Source organism: Castanea sativa, chromosome 12, assembly GCF_040712315.1.
Source record: "Castanea sativa cultivar Marrone di Chiusa Pesio chromosome 12, ASM4071231v1".
Classification (NCBI taxonomy): Eukaryota; Viridiplantae; Streptophyta; class Magnoliopsida; order Fagales; family Fagaceae; genus Castanea; species Castanea sativa.
In genome coordinates this window covers 14,606,204-14,627,746 of record NC_134024.1, presented here as the reverse complement: position 1 = coordinate 14,627,746, position 21,543 = coordinate 14,606,204, and the positions used below count along the sequence as shown (strand labels likewise).

General features: G+C 40.1%; 2 protein-coding genes across 6 annotated transcripts; one reads left to right on the top strand and one right to left on the bottom strand.

Moving 5' to 3' along the window:
- The first annotated feature begins 432 nt into the window (after positions 1-432).
- On the top strand, positions 433-10,173 carry LOC142620067 (uncharacterized). Of its 5 annotated transcripts, none has more exons than XR_012841627.1 (6): positions 433-611; positions 1,627-1,874; positions 2,304-2,517; positions 2,634-2,792; positions 5,122-5,285; positions 7,744-10,173. XR_012841627.1 is itself a non-coding variant. In XM_075793502.1 (5 exons), the coding sequence occupies exons 1-4, from the start codon at positions 450-452 to the stop codon at positions 2,754-2,756; spliced, it is 747 nt and encodes a 248-aa protein (XP_075649617.1). In that variant the 5' UTR covers positions 433-449; the 3' UTR covers positions 2,757-2,788; positions 5,122-5,491. The 5 variants fall into 5 exon arrangements, 2 of the variants coding, with proteins under 2 accessions (XP_075649617.1, XP_075649616.1); XR_012841628.1 differs by lacking the exon at positions 7,744-10,173 and adding an exon at positions 7,488-7,640; XR_012841629.1 differs by lacking the exon at positions 7,744-10,173 and adding an exon at positions 5,418-5,491.
- Positions 5,663-7,476, bottom strand: LOC142620068 (peroxidase 66). Its single transcript, XM_075793503.1, is given in 3 exon segments — positions 5,663-6,226; positions 6,742-6,931; positions 7,020-7,476. Coding segments are annotated over 3 exon segments (972 nt in total). The 5' UTR covers positions 7,238-7,476.
- Positions 10,174-21,543: the final 11,370 nt, after the last annotated feature.

Here is a 21,543-nt window from a genome sequence, read left to right as displayed (position 1 = left end):
CCTCAGTATTCTCTTATCAATTTTGGATCTTAATAATTTATCAGAAAGTTGTTCAACAATTCTCTTGTATCTAACTTCTTGCTTAAGGAAGTTGAGATGTTTAGCTTTAGCATGAATCGGATTTAAAGCATCATCATTATGAGTTTCAAACTTTGAACAAAATTTAAATTTCACTTTCTGTCTAAAATGGTTAGTAGTAATTCCATCATTATATATATATATATATATATATATATATATATATATATATATATATATTGCACTCCTAATTTTAAATTATATCAACTTTTAGCTTAGCTCTCACAGAGGACAGGGGGGACAAAGGAAATGGTGCAGGCCTGGCCCAAATAAGCCACAACAGCAGGCCCAGATTTATTGAGCCCATATCTTGCCAAATAAAATAACGAATTGGCCCAACATAAGAGCAAGAAAAGAAGCCAGAGTTTAATATGGCAGAAACATCAGAGAAAAAGAAGAGAAGAATGGCAGAGAAAAAAGAAGCAGATACCAAGAAACAGAAGAACCCAACATTAACAACATCAAAGTGGCCTCTCATCAAACCCAAACAGAACCTGCAGATCACTCACCTCAAAGATACAGATCTTTTTACTGTATGAATTTTCATCCCATATTTGCTCTTCTTCATATTTATTTATTTGTTTTGAACACTTGTTTGTGCATGTGTGCCCTGTGTTTAAGACAGCATATGAGCTTGATTTATTCTGGTTTGTCTATTGTGATTTGTGTTTCAGGGCAAGAAGGGTGTTTGTCCTGTTGTGTCATGTTATTGTTATCAAGTTCAGGACTTGTAATTGTATACCTGTATTTTCCACAGTTCATTTTATAGGTAAAAGGAATAAAAAAATTTCACTAAGTTTCAGTTTTTTAAGGATATTTAGCAATTGGGTTCTTTTGAATTATTCAGGATGTTGATTAGAAAGACAGAAAACGCTTGGTGTTCCATTTTACTGCAAATTTTGACAATTGCAATGATGCCCAGTTGCATTTTATGAGTTCATGAATGAATAAAATGTTTGATTTGGGATGTGGATGCCTTTAATAGGTAGGATGTTTATCGTGGTGACTAGTGAGTGGAAATGAACCCGGGTTGTTAATTTGTTGGGATTCATTAGAAGCTTTTTCAAGCTTGTTTATTTGTCAAACAAATTGAATTTATGTCATGAGTTTCAGACATATCTTGTTAATTGTAATATAACCATGATTTCTTTAAGGAATGGAGTTGGAATTGATAGGTGGCTATTAGTACTTGGTAGGATAACAAAGAAAAGGATCCTGGTTTAATGCCTTAGTGAGAAGGTAGAGGTAAAAACCAATGGGGGAGAAGTTTGAAAAATTCAGATATGAGATGAAAATTATTACCTTTACATCATTGGAAGTGGTCAACAAATAATTTGGTTTAAGTTGTATCTTTGTTACTATCAAGGTTTGTGAAATTAAATTGTCTAATGATGGATGGTGTGGGGCTTACACTTTTATTACTTTAATGCCTTTTTATTCTGGCACAAAAGGCAATCCTATATATGTGGCCATTTGAAACATGATTTTGTTGAATGATTTATTGAGTTTTATCGGTTGTAATATTTCTACCATGTTTGAGATATCCAGGTGCAGAATTTCTTCACATCTGCTGAATCAAAGGCATTTATTAAAGCTGCAGAGTCTATTGGTTTTGTCCACCAAGGGAGTCTTGGTCCAACAAAAGGTGAAGCTTACAGAGATAATGATCGAATCTCTGTGAATGATCCTGTTCTTGCAGAAACAATATGGGAGTCTGGACTACACAAACTTTTTTCGGATATTAAAATTCGAGGAAAGGTTGCTGTTGGTTTGAATCCAAATATCAGGTTCTACAGGTTGGTTGAAAATTTTCCATTAGTCCATGCTCCGTTTCTTCTGTATAGATTATATAAATGCGTAGCTATCTAGTTTTCAAAGGGGAATCATATGGTGAAACTTATTGATGATGGCAAATCATCTCTTTAACTCTGAACATTGTAGAGGGTAGCAAGGACTATTCATGATCTAGACATAGGATTTTATTACTTTCACTTTTCCTTTATATACTATTCTATATGGAGCCTTGTAGCTCAATTAGCACCTCTTGGTGTTTCCAATGGAGACATCCAAGGTTCAAATCCCCCTTCCCCAACTATTAAATTATATATATATATATATATATATATATATATATATAATTAGTCTTTATGGAAAAGCTCTAGCCAAAATTTTTTGCCTTCTTTGCCTTAAAACTTCATATTATGTTGGATGCTTTGAGTGATCAGGTACAAGGTTGGTCAACGCTTTGGACGGCATATTGATGAAAGTGCTGATCTTGATGAGGGAAAGAGAACCCATTATACTTTGTTAATATATTTAAGTGGTGGTCTTAAACCCAAAGCCAAAACTGATTTGAGCAGCCCCAAGGATCCTTCCTCAGAGCTTCTAGTTGGAGGAGAGACCGTCTTCTATGGTTCAAGGAATGCTGTTGTGGCTGAGGTAAGTTCCTTTGTTTATTCTCTCTTGTCTTACCCGTTTTGTTTAAAATTTATTTTTTCCTTTTTTTCGGTTACATTTTCTGGAATATGCATTGTGATGTAACTTTAACTTGGAAGGTGGTTCCCACTGAAGGGATGGCTCTCCTACATATTCATGGGGCTAAGTGTATGTTGCATGAAGCCCGTAATGTTGCAAAGGGTGTTAAGTATGTCTTCCGTTCAGATGTAGCATTTGCCTGATGGGTGTAGTCATCTTAGATTAAGCAGACTTGGTTGGTAAGTTCCTCTATTGAAAGCTATATCTCCTCACTTAACTTTCTATCTCTTGTTGATCATATTTTCCAAGTAAAATTTAGTTTTTAATTGACTGGTGCCATAACATCTGATAATTTGCAGGCTTGATGACTCCTTACCTGAAACTCTTTTTTACTTTAGAGTTTAGAATTAGTTTAAGAGGATGTTATTGTGGACCATATGATGTGTGATTTATTTGTGCTTGTAACTATATTTTATCCCTTTTTTTTTCGGTGGATAACCAAGGAACCGGTCCACGTTTGGGTTACCTAACCTACAGCAACTTCGGGGTAGATCTCCAGGTTATTCCTCGTTGATCTTTAGAGAGAAATAAGGCATCTGGGAATTGGGATTACCTTTTTGGGATAAGACATATACCTCTATTTTGCTTCTTCTTCTTTTTTGGTGAGAGAGAGAACCCGGTGGCACCCAAGTATACATGTCACCACTCAAGGAAAACGTTAGCCACATTTGCGCTTATACCCCAAAAGTACTAGTCGAGTTACAATTGGGGCTCCTCATAATCACTTATATAGCCCAGTTTGACCTAGTAAACTCCCAACTCAACAGATGCCCGCACAAACATACGCTTATCTATTCCAACCCATGTAATTCGGATCCCGGGATACACAATTTCCCCACTTAAATTCCTAACATATTTTTCATGACTCAAGGAAAAACACTAGCTGCATTTGCATGTATACCCCAATTGGATTAACCAAGTTGTAATTGAGGCTCCTCGTAATCATTAAATAGCCCAATTCAAACTATCAAACACCCAATGTGGGACTCAGGAAATGCCCACACAATACAAGCTAATCAAATCCAATCCATGTAAACCATGGTATCACAATACACCACAAATATCTCAACAAAAGTAGCTTGAGGTTTTGAAACTACCTAGGAACAATGTGATGAAGTCAGGAATATAGTATTACAGACCAAATTTTAGCCAAATTATGAACGTGAAGTTGGAGAATGAATTTGAAACCCCTTAGACTTGATAAAAAAAATGAAGAGTCTCCTCCTCGATTAGCTTATACTCTCCGTATGAGTCAGACAGTGTTTCTTATCATTCTTAAATTAATTACAGTTTTTATGTTATGAAAAATAGGAGACCATTTCCAAGAGCCTTGGGTTCAAATCCCCGTATCTCCAATCATCAAATTATCAAAGAAAAATAGGAGACCAATGAATGTGGTTACTTGTGAAGCTAATGTTTGGACAAATCTGATGTAGGACAGGACAAATTTGGTAAACTGCATACAGATGCTTATATTGTGGGATAGCATTTAAAACCTATGGTTCTAGAGTTATATATGATGAAAGGAGGGTTTTCAGAGTTTGTTGATCATTTATATATTGAATTGATTGCAAGTTTAAAGGCACACAGGGCTGATCTTTACAAATGCAGGATGCTGATGGCTGCAGCTGAACATAAAAACTTGATTATAGGTTTTGATGGATAGGTGATGAGAAGAAGTTTAGGGAAAATTCAATGTTGTGTGTGGATGGGTAAAAAGGGAGGGAAAAGAGAGGGAGGTGAGTGTCTTTACTTGTTTGGTTTGGTAGAAAGGGAGGAGAGGGAAGGGAGATGGAGAATTTCCCCTTCTCTTTAGATGCACTATCCTTTTTTCTTCTCAAATTGGAAGGAAATAGATGGATAAGGAGGGAGAAATACTGTTTAATTTTTGATTGGGGTTAATGGTGGTTATGTACCCAAACTATAGGGGAAATTTGTGATGTATGCCCAAAATTTCAAAATTTTGCCTCCAAAACCCTATTTAAGATTAGTTTGCAGTGTCCACCTCTTAGTCAAATTTAATGTCTAAACTAACAAATCAGTGGGTCCTTAACTATTGAGACGTTTGCAATGAAATTTCAATTTTTACCTCTGCACATAAAAACGTCAATAACTCTTAACTTGTTGGCTCAAACTAAAAACTGTTTTAACACTAGCATCCTTTTGCATAATTTTCCTAGGTGATAGTCCTCCTTTGCATATATTAGCCTCTTATTTACTTTTTTTTTTATCAAAAAAAACAAAATTTGGGTTCATCTTGGGATTATATCTGGTGTTTTGCACATTTTATTCTTTTGAGTTTTGATACAGTTGGAATTACTCATATATGGGCCCAAATAGGCATAAAATATTCAGTATAACTGTGGAACCATTTGCTTGACCGTATTCTTTTCACAAATAAAGTTTTTGTTTTGTCTAGATTTTTTTCCCCAATACAACTATTCTTAGTGTAGTGTCACCAACTATTCTTAGCATCACCATCGTTCTAATAATAATAGTGCTTCTCAGGTGAATGCCAATTTTGTACTGTTGAAGTGGCCAACTCAGCAAGCCAAAGCCAATATGGAATGCTAAGATGATTTGATTCCAAAGAAATTTCTTGATTTTATTGTCCATTCTCTGTGCTGCCATAAAAGCTATCTGATGCTCTTCACATACATTTCTCATTAACGGTATGCAAAGTGAATATTTTAATTGCTCTTTATGTTACAGAAATATCAAGAACCTTTATTGCCAATGCATAGTCCTTAGAAATTAGAGATTGTCAATGTGCTCAAATTTGAAGCAGTTGTTTTATGACACAGATAATGACTTGAGAAAAAGAAAAGACCATTGTGAGTGTAGACAATCTTTCAATATGCAATTCTATTGCTGCCAATATGTGCATTGGATTTCCTTGTGATTAGTGTGTGATTAATATTAGGCTACATATGCTTGTTGTAATCAAATTTATTCAAAGACAACTCAGTAACACAATAAGTGTTTACATTATTATAAACCGGAATCAAAATAATAAAAAGGAAGAATTTTGGGTTGGCTTTGCTCTCTTTCAATTCACCACTCTGCATTTCAGCCTAACTTCACCATTTTCAATAACCCCCATGTTCCCTAGTTTCACCATTGAAGCCGTGAACTCCTTAAAGAATAAACTTTGATCCTTAGCAAATGCTTCAACAATCCACCTAGTCCTATAGTCACCAGCTAGTGCTTGATCCGATCCAAAAACACCCTTTCCAGCCATCAGTCTCCTATAATAGTCATTATCAAAAGTTGACAAGGTTGAGTCCAAGAACTCCCCAGCGCTGTGATCCCTGTTTGGTTTTGGGCATTTCTTTCTTAGCTTTTGCGCAAACTCACTATTCATACTGGGGTCAGTGTCATGTGCTGAACTAAAGTTATGTAGCCTGGCTTCAAAAGAAGAACAATGTGAAAAGCCGAGGGTGTGACCTCCTGATAGAGGAACCAAATCTTTGGCTCCTATACCTCTTTTGGCAAAGCTTTGAATGAGCTGGGTTACATTGAAGGTTGGAGCTGGTAAGTTGATGGTTTCTGCAGCTTTTGATATCCTTCAATCTTTCCTTCCTTTCGGCACATTCCAACGAGGCCCTCCAGACTGGGAAAAAAAAAAAATCTTAGTGATTATGAAAACCTATAATTATTAGATAGTCCATGGTACAGCACATTCCAATGAGGCCCTCTAGACTGAATAAAAAAAAATTTAAAAAAAAAAATCTTAGTGACTAGGAAAACCTATAATTAATAGATAGTCAATGGTACAAATACAAATCATCTAATACAAAAAGATGACATAAACTCAAAAATTTGCGTGAAAAGTTAATTTTTGTATTTGGTGTTTTATATTGGTTTGGAGTATCATGTCAGGAGTGCCTAATAATTATCCCTAGGAAAACAACTATAAATTCAATTGCCTTTAAAAACCTTTTTTTTTTTTTTTAAATTATTGTTGATTGCTCCAATTAATATCCTTGAGAGGTTTCGTGTTTATGTTGTTGACTAGATACTAAATATGAAATTAGGGTGGTTAACTAAGTGAGCATTGACTGATTCTCTTAAACAAGTTTATTTAATCAAATGCTAGAAAGCTAGGAAGGAAATTAGTCAAATTACCATGGTTACAACATCTCTTGCTGCAAATGTAATTATATCAGCACAAGAAACTGTATGTGGACATGCCATTTCAAGTTTAGTTTTGGCATCATCAATCATGTAAAATGATCGAACTGAGATATTTGGAGGTCCGTCTTTCTCTGCTTGGTTCCCTGGAGTTGAGTCCAGCAACACTGAGGCATCACATCCCAAGAATAATTAAGAGAATTATATACCTATTTCAACAATAGTGTGTGTGTGTGTGTGTGAGTGAGAGAGAGAGAGAGAGAAGTTCTACCCTTATGAAACAGTCATGGAAGAACATCCTCAGGATACGAGCTGGAACTTTAGGGTCATGCATGGATGCATTATAAACTGTCCCTAAAATGATATTCTCAGCTTGTGGACATGTTTTATCATAATAATGAGCATCCAGCAATGCTGTTGACAATGAAGCCATTAGTAAGAGAGAGAAAATTGTTGTGAGTGTGTGCATTTTTTGTGCAAAAACAGCCATTTGGTTTTCAATTATGATGAAGATAGAAGAACTGGAACTTAAATGATAAATGGTGATGAAATTTTCATGGAGTATAGCAGTATATACGGTTCATCATCAAATAAAAAATGAATAAAACATTGCATGTATATTGTGTTAATGCTTTGAAGCCACTCAATGTATGAGTAGGACTGACCCTTAGAAATTTGACTATGCCTTTAATCTGCTTTTGCACCAAGTATCTTCACCTAATTAAGCACTTATCTTGTAGGAACACCAAAGCAATTTAAATGAGGATCAGCTTATACAAAGGCATGTTCTGTTATAGTATATCTTTATGTGTAAAGTATAAATTTTAACTTAACAGGATGCTTAGGATTTTAATTTTGTAATTGAGGCATAGTCTACCGAACAAATGCACTTTATGGAAATTGGGGGGGGGGGGGGGGGGGGGGGGTTTTTATTTTAATTCAATGCAAATATTGTAGTTGTATAGAATTATTCTTTAAGTATTGCTAAATCAGCAGGTTTCGAATGTGAACAATAAGGAAAGGACATGTTTTTGTTGGTGCATTTCTATCTAGTTGGTTAAAGCAAGAAAGTACACGAGGGAAAAAATGGAGTACATAAACTCTGTACGTCTTCTTTGCTGCTTTTGTTTTATTTTATATTTTTTAATCCCTCCTCAAGGAAGGTTCGTAATATATTGTTTTGGTGCAAAGAAAGTGAAGGAAAAGGAACTGAAAATTTTAGTAGTTTACACAGAAAAGAGTTGGAACTGTGTTGCGTATAATAAAAGATCTAAGAAATTTCAAATTTTGCACAAGACTTTATAATACTTTTTTTTTTTTTTGAGAAACAAGACTCTATAATACTTTTTTTTTTTTTTTTTGAGAAACAAGACTTTATAATACTTATTTGTCTTTTTAATTGTCAAAGAGAAATGACAGAATAATGGACTGTTAAAATTTGTAGCTCTGAAAAATGTGGTTATATATATAGTTAAAATAGGATTTGAATATATTATGCCTTTTTTAGCCAAGATATCAATTAGTATTTTAGTTTAAATGAGATTAAAAGATAGATTTCTTATTCGATAAAAGAGAGTTTACCATTTAAGCTAACTAGTAGGTCCATTAGTAGAACCTACGATACTATGAACTATCTTTCCTAATTTGTCATTTGGATGCACTCTCAAATGGACTTAAGAGCATCATTTGACAATGCATCCGCATCAGTAGATGCAAAAATTGTTCATTTTGCAAATATATATATATATATATATATATATATATATATGTTTTTTCTATTTTACACACTCACTTTTACAAAACGCTCACACCAGTTTGTTTATTCTGTACATTTATTCAATAAAATATTCATTCTTGAACCATCTCACTCAAGACCTCTGTCTCTCTCTCACAGTCCCAACACTACTCAAAACACCTAGCCATCATCAATGATCAAACAAAGAAGAAAGAGAGTAGTGGCGATCATCAACCCAGCCTCTATCATCAACCCACCCATCAAAATCCCAAAACCACTAATCAAAATCACCAAAACCCACTAATCAAAATCATCAAATAAAGAAAAAAGAGAGCAGAGGTAATCATCAACACAGCCTCCATCATCAACCCACCCATCAAAATTCCAAAACCACTAATCAAAATCATCAAAACCACTGATCAAAACCATCAAATCCACTTATCAAAATTTCAAAACCATCAAACAAAGAAAAAAAATAGCAACAGCGATCGGCGAGAGCAATGGCAATCAATGAGAGCTTCAACAAGTGAGGTGATCGGCGGTGGCACGGCTATGGCGAGAGAGCAGCAGATATCAGTGGCACAACTAAAGTGAGGTGAGGGTGAAAGTGAGAGGTACCAGAGAGGAAAAGAGAGAGTGAGGTGAGAGTGAGACTAGAGAGAAAAAGAGAGAGTGAGGTGAAGGAGAGAGAAAAAAAAAGTAAAATATTAAATGCAAAACTACAGTAACCGTGCAATATGCACAATTATTGTAGCATTTTTGCATTTAAACAAACTTATGCAAGCACTGATGTGGGTGGTTTTTTTATTAAAATGTGCAAAACTAAGTACTTTTTGTATTTTGCAAACTTTTGCAACCACCGATGCTGTTGCTCTAAGAGCAACCACATCAGCATGTGTAAAGTCTTCTAAAATAGAAAAAGGTACCAATTTTACACATTATGACTAAAAAAACATCCACATCAGTGAGTGTAAAATTGTGCATTTATGCATAATTGCTACAACAACCGTGCATATTTTTTCTCTCACTTCTCAAGTTACATTCTCTCTATTCTCCATCAATTCCCTCTCTTCTCCATCGGACTCTCTTCCATCTCTATCTCCTCCATACAAATCATCAAACAAATCCTAGATCTAGACCTTAACTCATCAAACCCATATAGTTTTCTTAAATCTAAATCTCAAACTCCTCAAACCCATTTACAAAACCATATCATCAAACCCATATACAAATCTATGTGAATCATCAAAGAAGAAGCAGAAGACGAAGCGGTCAAGACGAAGAAGAAGAAGCAGCGGCTATAGCAGTAGTAGAAAAAAAAAAAAAATGAAGCCTAGAACCTTGGAGGAACAGAGCAACACCAACGCTGCTCCAAATCCAAACCTAAACCCAAACATGAGAGCAGTTGAGGAAGAAGAAGATGATGAGCTTGAAGAGGGAGAGATCGTTGGGAGAGAAGATGAGTCCAATGGATCTTTTGCTACAACATTTTTTATTTTTGTTGACTGTTTATGTGTTTGATAGGAATGAATTAGCTGAAGATTTGTGGGTTGTTGATGGTGGCTGGGTGGGTTGGTGGTAAGTGTGGATGAATATTTTATTTGAATAAATGTGTATAATAGACAAATTAATGTGGGTGTTTTGTAAAAATGAAAGTGCAAAATAGAAAAAGTAGGTTTTAGATGTGCAAATTTACAAAAGTTTTGCATTACTGATGCGGATGCTCTTAAGGGTTTAAGTATTTGTTTGGATCCACGTTTGCGTTTGTAAGGTTGCTGCGTTTTTAGCTTCTTCTTTTTTTTTTCCTCCAGCGCGTATGAACAGTAACCACATTGTTCATGCACATGGATTCACTGTGCAGGAGACAAAGTGCACTGTTCGCACACTGTTCACGGGTCCCACGGCATTATTCATACATTTAAAAATTATTTTGTTATATTGTTTTCAGTTTTCAGCAAAATAAATTGTATCCAAACGGACCCTAAATTTTTATTTTTATTTTCTTCTCTAAAAGAAAATTTATATTTTTGTCATTCAGTTCAAGTGGGTGCATGCATGATTGGGCTTTCAATAGAGAGAAAATTGGCCCAAATTGGGCCCATTCTAATTCTTTTTAGACCCAGGTCAGATTAGAACTTAAAAGATATTTTTTAGGGTATCAAAGTTACAAAGGTTTTACAAGCACCAAAAAAACAAAGGGTAACAAAGATCTGACCAAGAATGGTCTAACGGAATCACAGCTAACAAAAAAAAAAAAAAAAAAAAAACCTTAGGACGAAGTTAAAACAGGTTACTTACATGGTACACCAATGGCAATAGGCAAGCCTCTCTCGAACATTCTTGCATAAAATGAGGAAGATTAAAAATCATATTTAATAAGATATTTATATTTATTTATAATAATCAACCAAGAATCTTGTAACTAAAAAAAAAAAAAATTGTAACTTAATTCATACCTTTTAGCGAAACGTCTAGAATTTAAATCTCCTCTTCTCTAATTATGAAGGAGATTCAACGGCCAAAAGCAACATATACATTTTGTATTAAATATACTTTCTATTTATTATGGGTTTTTTTTCTTTCTATAATTACAGTGGGGAATATGGGAGATTTGAATCGTAGATGTTTTCATTTAAAACACTAAGAGATGTCAATTAGTTGAGTTACATGACTCTTATTTATTTTGGATAAACTACCTTGTCAATTAGTTTTGAAAATGTCAAATGGTTTTGAAAATATTTAAAAAGAAAAAAAGGAAAAAAAGAAAGAAGGTTCTTATGTTTTTGGTAGGTAACTGTAAATGCACAAGTGCACCTGGCCCCAAGAACAGTTATGGGCTCAGGCCCAATGAGCCTTAAACAATATGAATTTGTAGAGTGTGGGCTTGAAACCCAGGTTAGAAGTGTGTGGGGATTAAATGACAAACTAAAGGTTGCAAATACTTGGAAACAACAAGGGATATTGTAAATCGGCCTTCTCGGACGTAAGCCAAGAGCTGTTCTTATATTATATCTTTCTCCTTGTCTTTTTTCTTTTTTAGGTTACAAAAAGTCCGTCCCCTCTTTCTGTCTTAGATTGCTCTTTAAATACTACTCTTTTGAATACTTTGTACACGTGTTGCCTCACCTCCCCCTTAGCCTAGATATTTCTTTTCTCAGTGCCTTTGAATAGTAACCAGAAGTTTCTCTTCCACTGTTCAGGTGTCACTTCCCCATAAATGCGGCCAGGGTGGTAGGTGCAGGGTCTTTAATGTGGAGGTAGCAGCCTTTAACTTTGACATTTCTTCAACACCGGTGCTTCTGGGGCGTTCGAGGGTTCCCCCCTTTTAACCATTGGCCTTAACCGTGTCATCCCCTAATCTTTACTATGAAATCCCGAGTTCTTCGGTGTTCATTCGAGGGTAAGGTCACCCTCGGCTGGATCCTCGGATCCTCGGCGTATGGGCCGACCCATAGTACTAACAAATTTTAAACCCAGGATCAGGTCGGCCTTCCTTAACACGGCCCAAAAGGCCCACGTTCCCATCAGGATCTTTTTGCCCCCCACAATAGCCCCTCAAAACTCTAATTTTCAACGTCCGAGGAGAAAAATAGGGTTTTGATCCGACGAGAACCTACTCCACTCACTTTGTGAGTAACGGCACGTGTGGAAATCGTTTCGCGTCCCAGAAGATGCCACTTGGCGGTTTTATTTTTAAAAACGCGCGCATTTATTACTGTAAGTTACTCTTTGTCTCCCATGTTCAACGGTGAGATGGGCATCCAACGATCCTCGTTACTCCACGAAATTTTAGGCGGGACAAATATAATTTCGAGGCCGCCTTTTCGCACGTCGTGACGCTTCGGGAACCTGCACCTTCATTTAATTCATCAGGGATCAATCCCATCAAAATACCAACAATCATTCTTTACCAGCAGAAAACCGTGGAAACCCGTACCTTCAACTTTGTAAGTTCTTGCTCTCTCTATTCTTAACCCTTTCTCCTCGAATACAGTCCTCGGCTGTTTTCGTAAACATTCTCCCCGTTAGAGTTTAAACTTTCGTTCTTTTCTAATGGGTAGATTTAAGTGTCTAGTTGATACCGCCGCTGGGATGGAAGGCTTTAGGGCCAAATACCGTATTCCCAGCGATGTAGGACTAAAATATTGCCCGGCAGAAGCCGTGGCCGGTTCTAGGAAAGAGGGAGAGGTTATCATCCCTATGATAGCCTTTATAGAGGGTGGGATGACCCTTCCAATGAAACCTGTAACTAGGGAGTACCTTCGCAACCACCGGTTGTGTCCCGATCAATGCCTCCCAAACATTTTTAGAGTTCTAGGTAGTGTAGATGCTCTAAACGAGCAGATGGGTTTAAACCTCACATGGCACGATGTCGTGTTCCTATATGAGTCCCATAAACTTTCTAAGGTAGGTTATTATATTAAGTCTCGGTCCAGCACCGTTAGGCTAATCTCCTGTTTGCCCAAATCAAACAAAGGCATGAAAGACGACTACTTGATCGTGTCTAGGAATTGGCACGACGGCTTCCACTGCCCAGTTGAATGGGGGGATCCAGGTGCGATGCCGTAGGATTAATCTCCCCACAACACAACTTCTTCTAACACACACAGAAATGCGTATTCGTACTTACTTAAATTTGTTAAATATCCATGTGAATCTGACCAGGTTTGTTTGTTTTGACGTCTTTTTTGCAGATAAGCAGCACGTGCGTCCTCGTCTGAGTCACTGTAACATCGCAGATTTAAACCGAGTACTTCGCTCCGAGGTGTTCGTTAGCGAAAACTTACAGCTTTGGGCGGCTCATCTCATTCTAGGGTACACTCCCCTTTCCTCGGACTTCCAGGAGATAGAGAACGCCATAATTGCGGGCGACCGAAGACGAAGGAGGATAAACGTAGCTCGGCCCCACTTTCTGGACGACCGCGACCTCCCGGACGCTCCTAACACATTTTTATACAACCAGCCTATAGCAGCAATTCCCCTTGCTGTGCACTTACAAGCAACTGTCGTTCCAGAAGAGTAGGTGTCTTCTTCACACACACTTGACGACGAGATAGATCAATTCCATCTCGAAGACACCGAGAGACCTCGCGGGAACCAGTTTGTGGTACTTTCCGATGAGGAGGAAGAAGCCACCGAGGCCTCTAAAATTGCAGGGTTTGTGGTTGCCCTTCCTGAGGACGAATTTGAAGAAGGCATGGGAAGAATGGAGGGTCTCCTCACCAATAGGGCTGCTAAGGTTGCAGAGAAAAAGAGGGGGACGTCTCAAGTTCCCCCATCCTTACCACCTCCCCCTTCTCCAGCTGAGCCAAAACCTCCAGCCGAGGATCTAAAGAAGAAGAGGAAGGGGGATAACGAGGGGACGATTAATAAAAACCCCAAGAAACCACGACAACAACTCCCACCGGCCCAGCAGCAGAAGGTGGACAAGGGAAAGGGTAGGGCCCGTTCGGTTGAAATCGGGGAATTCAGGGACAAGGCTGAAGTGCGCCGAGCACCGACCACCTAGTCCCCCGATCTAAGACTGGACAGCGCACCCATCTCCTGCCAATCCAGTATAAGGGCTGTTCAACAAGGCCATGCCCACCACCTGGCCGAGGTCTTGGAACGCCCTCTCCTGCTGCCCAAAGACATGGAGACCTTGGAAAAAATGGGCCAGCCACAACTATTCCTCTCTGCAAAAAGAGACTTAGTGCTGGTAAGTGTTTCTCCTTTTTTCCGGAAGATTCCACTTTTAACAATATTTATAAGTAAGTTTGTTTTTTACTGTTCTTAACTCCATCATACTTTGTTACAGGTTATTCAGGAGGTCTTTGTAGCTGAGAAGTTTATTGAAGACACTCGAAAAATACCCAGAACTGAGCTCGAAATCAGGCTGGAGACTGAAAAGTCCTTGGGTACAGCCCTTGCCGAGAACGAGAAGCTGACCTCTGAGGTGGCGGATCTGAGGAGAGAGAGAAATGGGGTCGAGTCAAACTTGAAGACTATGAAGACCCAGATAGAAGGACAGCGCAAGCTCCTTCATGAAAGAGATGAAGAACTCTCCCAAGCTCAAAGGGAGTGCTCGGATCTGAAGAAGGAACTGGTGTTGATGAAGAAAGAAGCCAGCTCCTTCCAACTCTCTCTCCACGCTGCCAAGCAGGCAAGTTTCGATGAAGGGGTAGCAACCACAGAGGAGCAGCTGACAGAGGAGTTCGCAGCTTTATGCCGCGAATACTGTTAAAAAGTATGGGGGGAAGCTTTAAACGTGGCAGGAGTTCCCCAATATTCGGATCTGAGGAAGTCCGAGAACGTTTGGCTTCCCCTAGAAATACAGGAGATTGAAGAGGCTCCTGCTGCTACTCCTACCCCCGAGACAACTCTTCCTGCTCCACCTCCGGTGGTTTCACAGCAAGTTCCTGATCCTACAGAATCCTCTAGTTCCAACAAAGAGAAGGAAGGAGAAGGGGATGCAGAGAAGGACTTGAGCCAGATAGTGGAACCCAACGTCCTTCCAACGAAGACAGCAGATAAAGGAAAGCAAGTTTTGACTCCTTTTGAGCTGGAGTTGAGAAAGACCGAGGGTACCAGTACCTCTCAGCAAGACCCCCCTCTAAAGGCTTAGGACTTATCTTTAGGACTTCTCTTTTTCCATGTTTGAATTATATATGTAATGTATATTTGACTAATTAATGAAAAACAATTTCGTTTTGCTTTTCACTTGGGTTGTATCTGTTTTTACTTTATACTTTTTGTTCTTATTACAGAAGTTTCTCAGAGTAAACAACTCTAACACCAAGGATTGCACAATCATAACTTTCATATAATCACACGCATATTATTAAAGATTTAATAAAAGGTGACATGGTTAATATATTTAAACAATGCCTTGACTAAAAAGAAAAAAGGACTTCATATAACGATTAAACTCTTATAATGCATAACACTATTTCTAGTAGGATGTAAGATCCGAGGACCGTTCCTTACACAAAATTGCTTAACAACCAAAGATATGAAACTTAATATCCGAATTTAATAAACAGTAACGCATTAACATCCAGTCATAATAAGGAGACAACCTTGATCAAAGTTATGGTCCGAAGATAAGACTTAAACTAATTTTCCGTTTGATTCTTAAAAATTATAACTTCAAATGTTAATTTTCCCAAAGTAGGAGATCCAAGGACTCGACATAACTAAGGTTTTGTTTAACAAATGACAAGACATCAATTTCCACAAGGTTTGTGGTCCGAGGACTGTACTTAACCAAGTTTATGTTTGATTCTTAAAAATGATAACTTCAAATGTTAATTTTCCCAAAGTAGGAGGTCTGAAGACCCGGCATAACTAAGGTTCTGTTTAACAAATGACAAGACATCAATTTTCACAAGGTTTATGGTCCGAGGACTGCACTTAACCAAGTTTCTGTTTGATTCTTAAAAATGATAACTTCAAATGTTAATTTTCCCAAAGTAGGAGATCCGAAGACCCGGCATAACTAAGGTTCTGTTTAACAAATGACAAGACATCAATTTTCACAAGGTTTGTGGTCCGAGGACTGCACTTAACCAAGTTTCTGTTTGATTCTTAAAAATGATAACTTCAAGAATCAAAGTTACTCATAATTTTGAAATATATTGACAAAAGCTCATTTTCATTAATAATAATACCTTCTAAGATTATTTACATTCCATGGACGTGGTACAATTTTTTCGTCTAGGTCAGCTAGCCTATACGACCCTATGCCTGCTATTGAAACAATGCGATAGGGGTTTTCCCAGTTAGGTCCGAGCTTACCCCAAGCTGGGTTCTTAGAAGTGCCTACAACTTTCCTTAATACAAGATCACCAGGTGCAAGTGGCCTTAGCTTCACGTGGGCATCATATCCTCGTTTTAGCTTCTGCTGATAATAGGCCATTTGGACCATAGCTGCCTCACGCCGTTCCTCAAGTAAATCAAGATCTTTCTCTAGAAGTCCCTTGTTATTCTCTGGGCTAAAAAAACATGTCTTTAGAGTAGGAAAACCAGATTCCAATGGTATCACCGCCTCGGCTCCATATGTCATAGAGAATGGCGTTTCTCCAGTGGATCTGCGCGGTGTGGTCCGATACGTCCACAGGACATGAGGGAGCTCTTCTACCCATTTACCTTTCGCATCATCCAACCTCTTCTTGAGCCCGTTGACTATGACCTTGTTAACGGCCTCGGCCTGCCCATTTCCTCGAGGATAAGCTGGGGTAGAATATCTATTTATGATACCCATGTCACCACAATATTGCCTAAAGGCGTTGCTGTCAAATTGAACGCCATTGTCTGAGATAAGTGTATGCGGTATACCAAATCTAGTAACAATATTTTTCCATATAAATTTCTTTGAATCAACATCTCGGATATTGGCTAAGGGCTCAGCTTCAACCCATTTAGTGAAGTAGTCTGTTCCCATGAGCAGCCATCTATTGTTGCCAGCAGCCCTCGGAAATGGCCCTACAATGTCCAAACCCCACTGTGCGAAAGGCCAAGGGCTGGAGAGAGGGTTATGAACCCCTCCAGGTTGGTGGATATTAGGGGCGAACCTCTGACATTGATCACATTTTTTGGCATAATCCTGAGCCTCCCTCTACATATTAGGCCACCAATAACCCTGAGTCAGGGCTCTATGGGCTAAGGACCTTCCCCCGGTGTGGCTCCCACAAATTCCCTCATGCAGTTCCTCCATTAACGTTTCTGTTGATTCAGGGTGCACACACAACAAATACGGTCCTGAAAAGGATCGTTTGTATAGCTTCTGGTCCTCGGACAACCAGAAACGCGGTGCCTTTCGACGTACCTTTTCTGCTTCAACCCTGTCTTCGGGAAGAATGTCACTTTTAAGAAAAGATATGATCGAATCCATCCAACTAGGACCAGGCCTTATTAGATGGATGCGAGGTGCGTTAGCAGTTACAAGAGAAGGTTCTACCAGATCCTCAACGAGAATAACCCTTGGTAGACCTTGAGCCGAGGATGTTGCCAACGTAGCCAAAGAATTTGCATGAGTGTTTCCACTCCTAGAGACGTGAGCTAAGGCAAAGGAGTCGAATTCAGCCTGCTGACGCTTGATCTGGGCCAAATATTCCTGCATTCGGGGGTCTCTAGCCTCCATGGTCCCCATGACTTGGCCGACCACTAACTGAGAGTCCGAGAACACATGGAGTTCCTTGCCACCCATCTTATGTACCATTTGCATGCTTACCAAGACTGCTTCATACTCGGCCTCATTATTAGTAGCCGAGAAGGCCAATCTCAAAGATTTTTCGAAGACAATTCCTTCAGGGGACATTAGAACAAGTCCAACACCAGACCCTTTTTGATTAGCAGCCCCATCCACATAAACTCTCCAAACTGAGGGCGATACGTCTGTGATCACACTAACTGATTTTTCACCCATGTGTGCTTCTTTTGAAGTTTCTTCTAACAATGGTTCAGTGAACTCTGCCACCAAATCAGCGAAGACCTGTCCCTTTACCGAAGTGCGAGGCTTGTATTTAACATCAAAGGCTCCCAAAATGGTTCCCCATTTTGCCACCCTGCCAGAATAATCAGCGCTACGCAACACAGCCTTAAGAGGCAACTGGGTCAAAACAACCACAGTATGGGATTGGAAATAATGAGGAAGTTTGCGCGTGGCGTGGACTACAGCCAGAAGTGCTTTTTCCAAGGGCAGATAGCGCACCTCGGCCTCATTCAAGGACTTACTAACGTAGTAGATCGGTCTCTGTACTCCGCTTTCATTCCATACAAGGACTAAGCTCACCGCGTGAATAGCCACAGCCAGATAAGCGAATAAAACCTCGTTCACCTCAGGGCGAGATAAAATAGGTGGCCGAGAAAGATATTGCTTAAGCTGTTGGAAAGCTAACTCGCAGGCCTCGGTCCATTGAAACCCTTTTCCACTTGTGCAACAACTAAAAGAAAGGACGGCACCGGTCAGCTGACCGAGAAATAAATCTATTCAACGCAGCAATCATTCCAGTCAATTTCTGAATCTCCTTTGGGTTCCTAGGCGGCTGCAAATTCTGAATAGCCTGAACCTGTACTGGGTTTACCTCTATGCCCCTATGAGTAATCATATATTCCAAGAACTTTCCAGATCCCACGCCAAAAGAACACTTGGAGGCGTTAAGGCGCAACTTATACTTCCTTAGCACCTGGAAGGTGTCGGCCAGATCTGTCATGTGTGAAGGTACTGTCTTACTCTTCACCACCATATCATCTACGTATACTTCGATGGTTTTCCCCAGTTGCTGTTCAAACATTCGGGTCATCATTCTTTGATAAGTAGCCCCAGCATTTTTTAATCCAAATGGCATAACCTTATAATGATAGTTCTCGGTTGGAGTAATGAAAGCAGTCTTCTCCTGATCCTCTAACGGCAAGGGAATTTGGTGGTAACCCTGGAAGGCGTCCAAGAAACTCATCCGAGGATGTCCAACAGTAGCATCTACCAGTTGATCAATCAGTGGCATTGGGAACGAATCTTTAGGACAGGCCTTGTTCAGATCAGTAAAGTCCACACATACTCTCCACTTGCCGTTCTTCTTTTTAACAACAACAGTATGAGCCAACCATTTAGGGTAGAAAACTTCTTTGATAGCCCCCGCCCTTTTGAGTTTAAGAACCTCTTCCTTCACAGCCTCAGAATGTTATCGGGAAGATCGCCAAGGTGGCTGCCTCCTCGGAACGATAGCAGGATTGTCGTTTAAATGATGACAAATAAAGTTTGGATCTACGCCTGGAGCCTCATAGGGGTCCCACGCAAAGACATCTAAATTATCCTTTAGAAATTTCAACAACTCCATCTTCTCTTGGTGTGGCAAAAGTATGCCAACTTGGAAGAACCTCTCTGGATCATCTGTTATTACAAACTTCTCTAACTCCTCACAAACAGCCTCGTCTCCTGTCATCGCTCCAGGTGCCTCCGGAGCTGTTAATTGCTATAACTCCTGGATGGGCAAGGTTGATGACTCAATTTCTGACTGTCGAAGCACCACAGCCGATATGCATTGTCTAGCCACTACCTGGCTGCCGAGGATTTCCTCAACATGCTCCCCCGAGGGGAATTTCACCTTAACATGTAAGGTAGAGGAGACAGCTCCCAAAGCGTGCAGCCATGGCCTGGCGAGGATGGCTGTATATGGAGAGTACGCGTCAACCACAATGAAATCTACCTCAACCGTTTCTGTGCCGGATTGAACGGGTAAACGGATCTGTCCCTTCGGCACAACGGCCCTTCCTTCGAAGCTTATAAGTGGGGAGTTGTAAGGGGTTAGATCTTCCAACTCCAATCTTAGCCCTTTAAATAGATGTACATGATATCTGCACCGCTGCCCTGATCTATCATCACCCTTCTCACATCATAATTCTCTATCCTGAGGGTAACCACAAGAGCATCGTCATGGGGCTGGATAGTCCCTACTTTATCCTCCTCGGAGAAACCCAAGACAGGTAAAGTGCACTTTAATCTCTTCGGCCTGCTACCCACATCCTCGGCCTGCGGATGGGAAACCGCCATCACCCTAGTGGGACCTGAGCCGGTCCTACCAGGTGCAGCGAAGATAACATTAATTGTTCCCAATGCTGGCCGAGATGAACTGTTCCTCTGGTTGTTTAAACCAACTTGACTGACCTGCCCAATGGGCTGACACAAGTACTGCTTTAACTTTCCCTCACCGACGAGCTGCTCTAGATGGTTCCACAGGGTCCGACAGTTTTCAGTAGTGTGACCCACATCCTGATGATACTGACAGAAAAGGTTTTGATTTCTTCTCGCAGGGTCCCCTGCCATCTTGCCGGGCCATCTGAAGAAGGGCTCTTTACGAACTTTTTCTAATAACTGATGCACTGGTTCTCGGAACACAGTATTTACAGCCTAAGGTGCTGCCGAGCCGGATTGTCCGAAGTAATCCCTCATCGGCTTGTTGTTGTGATATCTGTCCGACCTGAAATCCCTTCTCTCCTGTGGGATAACCTTCTCCTTTCCTTTTCCCTGCTGCTGGTCTTCCTCTACCCTTTTGTATTCATCAATACGATCCATAAGACGACGTACGCTGCGGACGGGCTTTTTCGTCAAAGACTTTCTTAGGTCGTGATCAGTAGGGAGACCCACTTTAAAGGTATTAAGCGCCACCTCATCAAAGTCGCCGTCTATTTCATTAAACATCTCCCAAGACGGTCGGAGTATGCTTTCGTTGTCTCCCCTTCCTTCATGGCCATGGATAGCAACGAGTCCAATGGCCGAGGGACTCTGCTACACGTAATGAACCGCGAATCAAATGCCCTAGTTAGCTCCCCAAATGAGCCTACAGATCCCGATTTGAGACCGTTAAACCATCTCATAGCCACAGGTCCCAAGCTGGAGGGGAAGACTTTACACATCAAAGTCTCGTTGTGAGAGTGGACTGCCATCCTTTGGTTGAAGTGACTTACGTGCTCCACCGGATCAGTCCGGCCATTATATATGGTAAAGGTAGGCTGGGTGAACCTCCTGGGAAGCCTCCCCCTCTCGATCCTCCGTGAAAACGGAGATTTAGAGAGCTGTTGCAACGCCCTACTCATGGTATCGTTGCCTAAGCCCCTAGAACGAAACTTCTTAGGTCTGCGGGCTGGCTGGTCGTCCTCCTCACCGGAGGATGTTGCGCTGGTGGGGGAACATGACCTTGAACTGTAGCCAAGTCCCCTATCCTTCTCTGAGGAAGAACTAGACGAGGACGGGGAAACCTTACGTTTAGAACGGCGTAACTTCCTCTTCAAACGATTGATTTTCTTCTGCATGGATTTAGAACCCTCATCATGGGTAGTGCTACCCCCTCCATGAGTATGGCTAGCCCCTGGGTATTCTGTATGGACGCTTCTCTCACGATCCCTACGATGTTCAAGACGTTCGAAATGATCTTCCGGTTGTGATCCTTGTGACTCTGCATGGTGAGAGCCTAAACCTGCCATAATATCCCTACCTCTTCTAGACTAGGTCTCCACAGACGGCGCCAATTGCAAGTGCACAAGTGCACCTGGCTCCAAGAACAGTTATGGGCTCAGGCCCAATA